At 43.1% G+C, this 10,663-nt stretch overlaps 2 protein-coding genes across 16 annotated transcripts in view; one reads left to right on the forward strand and one right to left on the reverse strand.

The window, feature by feature from the left end:
• HTR1F (5-hydroxytryptamine receptor 1F) overlaps positions 1 to 10,622 on the forward strand; it is a 243,398-nt gene extending 232,776 nt beyond the window's left edge. For 11 of the 15 annotated variants that reach the window (XM_039541345.1, XM_039541355.1, XM_039541344.1 and 8 more), the window contains one exon: positions 1,594 to 5,712. In XM_039541345.1, coding sequence (XP_039397279.1) covers positions 1,632 to 2,726 — 1,095 coding nt within the window. In that variant the 5' untranslated portion in view covers positions 1,594 to 1,631 and the 3' untranslated portion in view covers positions 2,727 to 5,712. Of the gene's footprint in view, positions 1 to 1,593; positions 5,714 to 10,488 lie in introns of those variants that run through there. The other 4 variants (XM_039541333.1, XM_039541352.1, XM_039541363.1 and 1 more) reach the window with 2 other exon arrangements.
• The window catches only part of LOC120406478 (cell surface glycoprotein CD200 receptor 1-like), a 59,345-nt gene that overhangs the window by 7,636 nt on the left and 41,046 nt on the right, over positions 1 to 10,663 (reverse strand). The gene's annotated exons all lie outside the window — the stretch shown is intronic.

Raw genomic sequence — 10,663 nt, forward strand, 5'->3', positions numbered from 1 at the left:
AATCTAGTCCATACTGCCAGGACACATTGTCTCAGATGCTGCTAGATTAGTTGGCACACCCTAGTTGTGCAACAGCAACATCTGGACTGGTACTAATAGCATTCTGATGGAAGTGCAGTTCAACCATACCATACAGCAGAGCCTATAAATCACCAAGTACAAACAATGGGTAAATTGCCAGAGGGACGACAGGAAAAGGACAGCCCTTAGTTGAGAACGTGCCTCCCTAAACAGAAGAGAAGACTCCCAAGAAGGTATATATGCACCATGAGTGTAGTAGGAGGGCTGTTGTAGTATTATAGAAACTAGGAGGTACTAAACTCTCCACATAAGCCTGTGCAAGATGGGACCAGTAGAGAAGCCTATGCAGTGCTGTTTTGGTAAGGAGACATTATACTGTCACTATGCTCCCATAAAGCTCCTGCAGTATTTTTCTCAGTGCAAATCTAGCAGGAAGAATGCACAGACTGTCATCTAAGGAAACCCAGGCACCATTTCTGTGAATCTACCTATGCCACTTTTCTTAATGATATATCTATCAAATACTCCAGTGGCTCCTACATAAACCGTGCCATTCCTTTCAAAACCTATTCATCAAGTTTCATTACTTCCAAATTGCTTTTTGCTAGCTGGTAATTTAGTAGTAATATGAGGCAGTCTGAAATGCATAAGATAATTAACTATGTTGGATAGTTAAGGCTTTCTAAGGTAAGACCAGCTGCTGGACATCATCAAGCCAGGTTCTCTCACAAATCCTCTCTCCAAGGAATATATTGAGAAAACAGTTCTTAAAAGCAATTCAATGAGTTTTGTTCAACTAAAATAACTACACTTCATTTCAGTAGTAAGTCCCTAAAAGATTACTAGCCGCATAATATTTCTCCTGCTAATTACTGTTGCTTCAGAAGGTTTCAACATAATACTGGTGTGATGGTGAAGGAAAAATGTTTCTGTTCATTTAAAATAAATTGGGAGTTTATATATTTTTAAAGGGAGAGATGAATCACTATGTTTAAAGTATGAACTATACATATATACGTATACATATATACGCCAGTTGAGGTGCTTTTGAAAACTGTACCCAGCCTAAAGTAGGTTTTAAATGTATTTTCTTAGTATTTACGTGCAATATATTTTCCTCGCTAATTTTCCTCCTGCACAACTTTTAATAGTATGTAAACTAACCCTTGTTTACTTTTATGTGAGGATATGGTTTATGTCTGAGCTCAGAAAACCTAGGGGGCTTTCAATGGGACATTGGGCATACCTGCAGCTGAGCTGGAAGATGTGATTTCCACCTTGCAAAGACATTCCCTCTCTCTCTGATCAAGCTAGCACACTAAAAATAGAAGCATATCTGCAGCAGTAGAAGAGGTAGCCGCCCAGTTAAGCACCTCTGGTCTTGGTTGGGATTGTACTCAGGGCAGTTAGCTGCTCCTGCCACCACAGCTACACTCAATCAGACCTTCCAGCTCCAGTGTAGACCTACAGATTCCTTTTGTAAATGGGACTTAGGCACCTTTGAAAATGTTGCCTGTTGTCTTTCCTGAAGACTTATGGCCCACTTTCTAAATTGTGTTTCCTTTTCCACAGGTGTCTTCCTTGGTTAAACATCACCTTTAAAAGGAAACATGGATCCCATAAACTCAACTGAACAAAATTACACATCAGAAGAACTATTTAAAACAGTGACATCAAAGATTCTTGTTTCATTTACTCTTTCTGTGCTGGCATTAATGACAACGGCCATCAATTCTCTAGTGATGACTGCAATAATTGTGACAAAGAAGCTCCATCACCCTGCCAACTATTTAATCTGTTCCCTTGCAGTGACTGATTTTCTAGTTGCAATCCTAGTGATGCCGTTCAGCATTGTTTATATTGTGAAGGAGACTTGGATCATGGGACAAATAATGTGTGACGTTTGGCTGAGCGTTGACATTATGTGCTGTACCTGTTCTATCTTGCATCTCTCTGCTATTGCTTTGGATCGGTACCGAGCAATCACAGATGCTGTGGAGTATGCCAGGAAAAGAACACCAAAACACGCAGGCATCATGATTGCAGTGGTGTGGATCATATCCATTTTTATCTCCATGCCTCCTTTGTTCTGGCGACACCAGACAACCAGCAAGGATGATGAATGCATCATCAAACACGACCACATAGCTTTCACTATTTACTGCACATTTGGAGCCTTTTACATCCCACTGGCATTGATTCTGATCCTTTATTATAAAATCTACAAAGCAGCAAAGACATTTCACAGAAGGAGCGTAAGCCGCATTGTAAGAGAGGAAGTAAATGGACAAGTCCTCTTGGAACCGGGTGAGAGAAGCACCAAATTGGCTTTGACGCACTGCACAACAGATAAAACATCTGATCCCTCAGCAGACTTGGATAAAATCCATATCACATTGCAGAGCCCTAAGTCAGAGTCCAAGCAAGAGAAAACCTGGAAAAAACAAAGAATCTCTAGCACGAGAGAACGAAAGGCAGCAACTACCCTGGGCTTGATTTTGGGCGCATTTGTGATCTGCTGGCTCCCATTTTTTGTAAAGGAAGTTGTTGTTAACACCTGTGCAAGATGTCACATTTCAGAAGAAATGTCCAATTTCCTCACATGGCTGGGATACATCAATTCTCTTATTAACCCACTAATCTATACAATCTTTAATGAAGACTTCAAGAAAGCATTTCAGAAGCTTGTGCAATGCAAGCAATGACAGAGTATTTGTTCTTATAATACTGAACCTGAAAAGTGATTTTTTTTAAATATATATAATTTATAAGACTTCTAAAAAGAGACATTTGTTGCGTTTAGGAAAGACATACACACACCCTTGTATTAGTTGCACCTTGCTGTGCAAGTTGTAAAGAGACAGATTCTCTATGGTCAGTGTTGTGCTGGAAAAGGAGAGGTTCCATACGCAGTGTGGCCCCAATCCTGTATAGAGACTTATGCAGCTGTTTAGCTTTAAGCACACAAGTAGTCTTAGTAAACACTTATATGCTTAAAATTGAGCTCATTCATAAGTCTTTGCGGGATCGGGGCCTAAAACATCACTCGCCAATCATACTACAAAGCTACATGCTGCCTTGCTTTGCTTAGGCAAAACTTACCGCCATCAATGGATGTTTCAATCACTAAAACACAGCCAGGATTTGGTCCATAAAGCATTTGTGAAAAGGGAGCAGATATCTTTTCATTAAGGGCTCAATCATACCATTTAGGCACAGGCCTGCAATGGGGGAAGTGCGGAGCCACCCTATCCCACCCTAGGCAGGAGGCACGCTTAGGACATGCAGCATACTACCAGAGTCTGCTGAGGTGCCGCTATCGCCCTGCCTTTTCTACTCCATTTGGGATGAAGTGTACCTCTGGGGCACACACTGTGTGCAGCACAGCAGGCTCTCCAACTGTGGCAGAGCCTGGGCAAAGTAGTCCATTGAGAACAAGCATTGTGTGTCCTCTGTGGTCTCTCACACCCACACAGAGGATGGTTGCAATCTTGACCTAGAAGAGATGAATAAACAGCCAGAGCTCCTAGGAGGAGGTGAGTACAGTTCATTGTTTAAATGGTGACAAGTAGCAGCTACTGAAGATTCTCTAAAGTGTCAGATTGCAGCTGGCCAAGGTCTGGGGGGGGGGGTGCAAGCGACGGGAAAGGTGTAAAATGCCTCCCTGCTTGTGCCTCCTTCCCCAGTGACCTCATATGACAGGCACAAGCACAGTCCTTGTACTCCCCTGCTGACAAGGGCTGCTCCCTGCTACCACCTCTTAGGGCCCCAGCCATCTCAAAGTGGGTGGGGGTACAGCCCTAGACCAGGAGTGCTGAAACAATTTGTATAGTGGGGGTGCTGAGAGCCACTGAACCCAACTGTCAGCCCTGTATATAATGGAATCCACTTCAAGCCCAGGGGTGCGGCAGCATCCCTAGCACCCCTAGTTCCAGCACCTATGGGTATGCAGGGAAATGTTTGCTACCACCCCTGAAAGACTGTTGGTTGCACCCCAATGCAGGTCTGTGGCTAAAAGCCACAACAGAGCCCCTTGTTAGTCTGCTTTTAAAACTTCAGACCAGTGGTTCATAACCTTTCAGGACTAAATATACCAGTTTGCCAGGCTAAGCCATTGGTTTTATCAGCCTGTGTTCACTGCCTACCACAGTCAACTGTGTCTTCTAACGACCATTGGAACTTGGGCTACTCCTAATGTCAAAGTCAGAGTGCAAGCAGCAGCAGTGCGGTTCCTAGCTAACATAGGACGTGGTAGTTTAGGGTACCTGCTACAAAAGCCTGAAGTACAATACTTGGTACCCATACCCTTGGTTGGAAAAACCTTTGCTTCTATAAAGCATTGGTCATCTTAAAATTAAAGAGAGACATTGCACTCAAAATAATAGACAAAAAATCCTGTGTGTAACCAAAGGAAAGCAGTGTTGTTTTTCATGTATTCTGAACTCTAGAATTAACAGCTTTTTGTATTTTGTCAGCTAGTTACCAGCTGAGCCAGCAACAACATAAAAAAAGGCATTTCTTGCAAAACAGCTATTGGATTCAAGGCCTGTTGTGTTTAGCTTATGTTTCTGCCACTTTGAATTTATTGCCGGTGTTCTGCTTCCACACCAACATTTGACTGAGAGGCTACTCAGACGTGTCATAGTAGCAACTGCACATTTGCCTCACTCTTGATTCTAGCCATTTATCCACCAACTTGTCTAGGAATCCAATTCAGAGCTTCGCTATACCATCTATAGTAGTTGAGTTAGATTTTAAAAACACTAGGAAATGACAGACTGGATTGTGGCTGCATATAAATACTGTTCATGCTCAAGGTAACCCAAAGCACTTCACTACCGTAGCACTGAGCGTACGCTGACTCAGCAGCGACTCTGGCCTCAGCAATAGTCTGTAGTGTCCACGTACATTATGCTGCTAGAGAAAACAGTCGCTTGGAACATCACTTGTCCCCTGCTCTGCAAACAGTGCCATGGAATCCAATGTTCCAAAGGACAAACCAACAAAGGCATCTCCCTGTAACATTTCAATGGGAGGATTCCACTTCCAACAGGGCAGGGCTTCCCTAGTACCACCATCTCCAGCTTGGATAGCCTGGGGTGAGTCTTGAACCCAGGCGCGTCTAACCCAGACATCAGAATGCTACCACCTGAGCAGTCTCTGGTGCATACAGTCCTTTTTCAGAGCCGTTGCTGAGGGCTAAAGTATATTCTTTTCACTTATAAGGAGTTTGGTGACACATTGTGGAAGCAGATGAGAGACAAAAATAGGTATTGGTGTTGAGGAGAAAGGTACTGAAGCTATCAAATCTAAATACAATAGCTCAGGCTCAAGGAATGGAACAAGACACAGATAAAGAGAGTTGTCATTTTCCATCTTGCCAGTATTATAGTCTGACTCCAATTAAGTTGCTAAACAAGATGCAGAGTTGGTTTCCTTGTATTGTTTTCCCAGCGCTGCATCTGCTTATCATTGAACACACCAGTAGTGTAAGATGCCCACTAATTACCATAGATTTGTTGGTGTTACAATTTTCCTATTTAAAAAAAAAAAAAAAAAGACCCACTTGCAGGTCATGGCATACCATTTCTTTAGTAGCTAGCTGCTTCCCATCACTTGCAGTTCTCTAAGAGTCCAGGATCTCCCTCTTCAGACACACACATGCACTATTTGTTTCACCTCTGGTGTTTCTCCAGCATGCTATGAGCTCTTGCTATTATAACAATTTTGAATATTGAACAGTTAGTTCCCAGTTTAGTTTTTATAGTAAAAATGAGTTTAAAGTAGTTGAAAAGGCCACACCTAGTATGTGAGAGCAGGCACTTCATTTTCTCCCTGAATGGCCCCCTAACCCAACTTATAATGGGCATGAAGCTCTGTGTGCATGTTTATTTTAGTGATAAGGTCTCACTTGTAGACCACTGTGAGCTGGGGCATAATTGCATCAAGAGACACACCCATCCAATCAGAGTGTGCTTTTGGACAATCAGAATCTGCAGCCATCCTCTAAACTCTTAGTGCCAGTTATTTGCAGTATTAACAGTGCCATCTTTGTAAGAATGAGAAGAAAATCACTTAACAGGCAACTCCAAACTCAACATATTATACCTGTTAGAATACACTTATTTACTTAGCCTTTGCTGTCTGTGTTACTATGACAGTGTAAAACCCTGGTTGTAGAGGTGTGAGGGAAGATTCCTTTTTCCCTATACAGGGTATGTGAAAAGGACAGTTAGAAACCTTGTAAAGATTAAAGGCAAATATTTAATGCAACAGCCAAAGCAGCAAACCCATTGAATTCTAGGGACTAGGACTGTGTAGGGCATCCCACTCTTTTAGCCTTGTGCCACTTCCTCAAGCTGTGAGAGTACAGAGGCAGTTTTTTCTGGGCAGCCATAAACAAAGACAATGAATCATACACACCCCCTACCCCACCCATGAATACACACATACCTAACCCTGGATCGGTCCCTGCTGACACAGATATGTTACAAAGATGTCTGCCCACCGATGTCCCCAGATTCAGTCCACAGCAGACCCCCCTTCTCGCCATTATGGCCACACATTTGAGAAGCAGAGGGGTGAGTTAGGACATGGTGCAGAGGGTAGACGGACAGGTTTGGTCTTGGAGTGTTTCTTCGTGCACTGGCAGTGGGTATGCAAAGCCCCCCAATGCACCACATGGGCCAGTGTGGAACTGGTCTCTGAATAATGGGGCATAGTTAGATCCAAGTTCTAAGCCTTCCACTGTTGCCAACCACAGGGTGCACTTCAGTCACATTTTCATGTTTTTTGTGCAGCCATGAGAGCTATAAACATTTTTGGAAGTGAAATTTGATTCTCTTGTGTAGCCACCTGACTTGGGGGCTGGGGCTATATGACATATTAGGAGAGTTTCAAGACTTGGAAAACTTGATGCAGCACAGTTTTGCCAAGAGGCACCAGGTTACAGATCTTGATCATATAAAATGGTGCAGAAGGAAGTTGGCAATGTTGGTATGAATAATGCTGCATTAAACAACTCACCTGTGTCAAAATTATCTGGTGCCAAAACCTGTAGCTGAGCAAGTCAGTACTGTTAGCAGAGCAAAGTAACAACACTCGCACAATCGTATTGAATCTGGAGTCTCAAAAAACAGAGGCTTCCCCTACCTCTTATGTTCAAATCATTTTTTGTTTCAAATATAAACCTTAGAGCCCCTGAAGACATTTCTAAGAGAAACATTTTTAGATAAAAGAACAGTTGGCTTTGTTAGTTAAATAGCTGACATACTAACTGCATATTAAAAATCTTGAGACAGAGTAATGCTAAAAAAAGTATTTAAGTGGTGACTCACATCAGTTATTTGAGTGGTGATATTTTTAATACAATAATAGCTGAGGGGAGAGGGAGTCTGAGCTGCCAGCGGCAGCCCAGGGATTCCCCTGGGTCAGCGCGCCACCGCCGGCAGCCAGCAGCCAGCCCAGGGGTAACCCTGAATCAGCGCGCTGCCTCGGGCAGCCAGCAGCCAGCCCAGGGGTTCCCCCGGGTCCCTCCGCTGCCGCCGGCAGCCAGCAGCCAGCCCAGGGGTAACCCCTGAGTCAGCGTGCCACCGCCGGCAGCCCAGGGAGGTGAGCTGGGGTGAGGAGGTACCACAGGGCTCCCCGGGCCAGGGAGTGGGGAGCTGACGGGGGGCGCCTCAGGGAGGAGGGGGGGTGGGGAGCTGCTGCAGGGCTGGGAGGGCGCAAGGTGGAAGTTTCGCCTAGGGCGTGAAACTTCCTTGCTCCGTCCCTGGTGAGAACAAAGTTGAGTCTCTAGCCATCCTCAACAAAAACCGCCGCTAATTACAACCTACTTTCTTCAGATGAAAACAGTATGCAATTTAAGGGGCACAATGCTGAGGAATCTGAAGGGGCAGTAAAGCAGCCAGCCAGTTCTAAACATGGGGAAAGACAAATAAGCATGAAATACAAAATTCAAAGTAGGCAATTTTTTTTTTAAATGACCTGTATCTCAAGACTAATTTGATGGATTTTTCTTCCACATTTGCCTTCAGGTTAAATCTGATAATTTCCAATGTCCCAAATCAATTATCCAGGTAAGCAATCGATTGCCGCTAAAGCTGAACTTTACATTAGAAGATTGTTGCAACCTCAACTATTGAGAGTCTTATCTCCCCATAATTTCACTTTATGATATCAATGCACTGAAGAAATAATAAGTAACTAACCCTCACTGCCTCCATTCTACAGATGAGCGAAAAAGCACAGAGAAAAGGGACATTTAATGGCCAACATTTTCAAAAGCTTGGATAGCAGCAAATACTCACTTGGGTGCCAACCAGGAGGTTCAAAAATGGTGACTGTCTACACCCAGGCTAACTGAGCAGCCAATGGCTTGAGAATAGGCACCCAGTTAGGTGTCTCCGTGAACCACAGTGCACAGAGCAATGACACACACATACATTGGAGAGAGAGAGAGAGAGAGAGAGAATGAACCCAAGATTTAGTGCAGGTTTATAGAATTAATAGAGGAAAGGAGGGAAAGTCAGGATTAGGGCAGGGGCTACATAAGGCAGGGAAGAGATGGAAAGGCCTGTGGCTGACACACCCAACTTTTGGGACAGAGCAGGACAGCACTGTAGAGAGGCCGCAGTATCGCACCTAACCAAGTTCCGTGTATACATCATGAGGCACAGTGGATTTTTAAAACAGTTTTTTGGGAAAAGATTTGAATTATTATACATTTTTTTAAAAACAAAACCTCTTTCAAATGAAACCTGAATTCAATACAAAATGGGTTGAGGCCTACTCGTAATCTCTGACGACATTTAAATAAAAAAATATGCTGAACCCATGAGCCTGTATAAAAAATGTTGCCTAAAAAGTCTGCTTGTCTAGCTAAACAAAAAATCAGGGGAAAGCATCTAAACTTGTGAAACAAAGCTCTATAAATATGACACAATAGTATCAGAGGGGTAGCCGTGTTAGTCTGGATCTGTAAAAGCAGCAAAGAGTCCTGTGGCACCACGTCTGTTAGTCTATAAGGTGCCATAGGACTCTTTGCTGCCTTGGCACAATAGGTCTTTCATAAAGGGCTTGATCTGCTAGGGGACCCAGAGGCAGTGCTATTGGTGCAAGAAATTGGCAACATCATCACAGGCATTGGGACACAGCCTCTTACTTCAGAAGGCACCAACAGGATCATCCACTTAGCCCAGCTGGGTGGTCTCATTCCTATTTTATAGTGTCTCCCTACCTGAGCTCTGATTGGATCAATTCATAAAATTACAAATTTTTTTTACTCCAACCACCATGGACACCTACTCTCCAGCTCAGGGAAAAACACTGATTGCTCAGTAACTACCAGCCCTTGTGTCTGGGTGGCTTTGGTAAATGGCCTTATTCTGCCTCCTTGCATGCCTGCACAGACAGGGATACAGAAATCCATTAATTACTCAACTGCCCCCCTCTCTGTCTCTAAACAACCGGCTACTGCAGTGCAAAAGGCATGTAGGTTACATGGGCAGCACTTGGATTGCTGGTAGTTCTTGTGTTTTTCTGGGGGCAGAGGAGTTCTGTAACCAGGGAGCAGTAGCAGAGGGTACAACCAGCAAGGAGCAAAACTGGTGCCAAAGCAAGACACCGGGGAAAAAGGAGACAACATTCTTCAGAGTGCAGCCTCTAGTGTTGATTTCAACACCTGGGAACTTGAAGGAAAAAGCCTGCCATGGGTGAAGGTCATAAAAAAGACCCTATTTGGGAATATTTTCAAGAAATTCCTGTATCTCTGGGTAACAAGGAACATGTGCCAAACGTAAGCAGTGCAAGAAAGAGCCGCAAGGCCTGGTTGTCAGAATAAAACAACATTATGAAAAATGCTCTTCAAGAAGCAGTGACTTTGAAGATGATGATGTGGACAGGTCTGAACTATCTGAATCAGCTGGTTAGTAAACATTTTGCATCATTCTTATGGATGACCACCCCCCCATGTCTTACTATGCTGCTAAATGATACATGTGTGTTTTGGGTGATTACTTACTTCTGAATTTCAAAGTGTGTGTGTTCAAAATATAATTGGTACGTTCGTCTGTTGTGGGAGTATTTCTCAATTATATTTTTTACAGATACTGCTGGACTTCTGAAGTGATTTTTTTATTGCACAATATAGCCATCATCCTAGGTGAAGATTTCCTGTTTAATAGTAAAGTTTTATTAGGCACTTATGAATTTTTACATTTAAAAAGTGTTTTTTTTCCAAGCTGTTTGGTATGGTGCTAGAGATAAGGGTTTAAACCGATTTAAATAATCCTTATGCTAGATTAATTATTTTCAATATAAAACTGGGTTTAGAATTAATTGTATTGCTTCAACAGCAGTATAAAGAGCTGCAGTAAGAGGAATCTGTATTTACAATCTCATTTTTAAAAGCAGTGCACTGAGTAACACTAAGGGAGTAACAGTGTCTTTTTTTACCATATTTTTCAGAGTGCAGATGACACATAAGGGGCTACAAATGTCCATCATCTGCAATGTCTGTAACTTCAGAGTCATGTGCCGGTACCACCAGCAGCGCTGCAACTACAGATTTGTCAGACAGTAAATTACCTGTAACAAAAAACACCACAGCGACTTTCATCATCATCCGGTAACACCCTATATG

The sequence above is a fragment of the Mauremys reevesii genome, linkage group 1, assembly GCF_016161935.1.
Source record: "Mauremys reevesii isolate NIE-2019 linkage group 1, ASM1616193v1, whole genome shotgun sequence".
Taxonomy (NCBI): domain Eukaryota; kingdom Metazoa; phylum Chordata; order Testudines; family Geoemydidae; genus Mauremys; species Mauremys reevesii.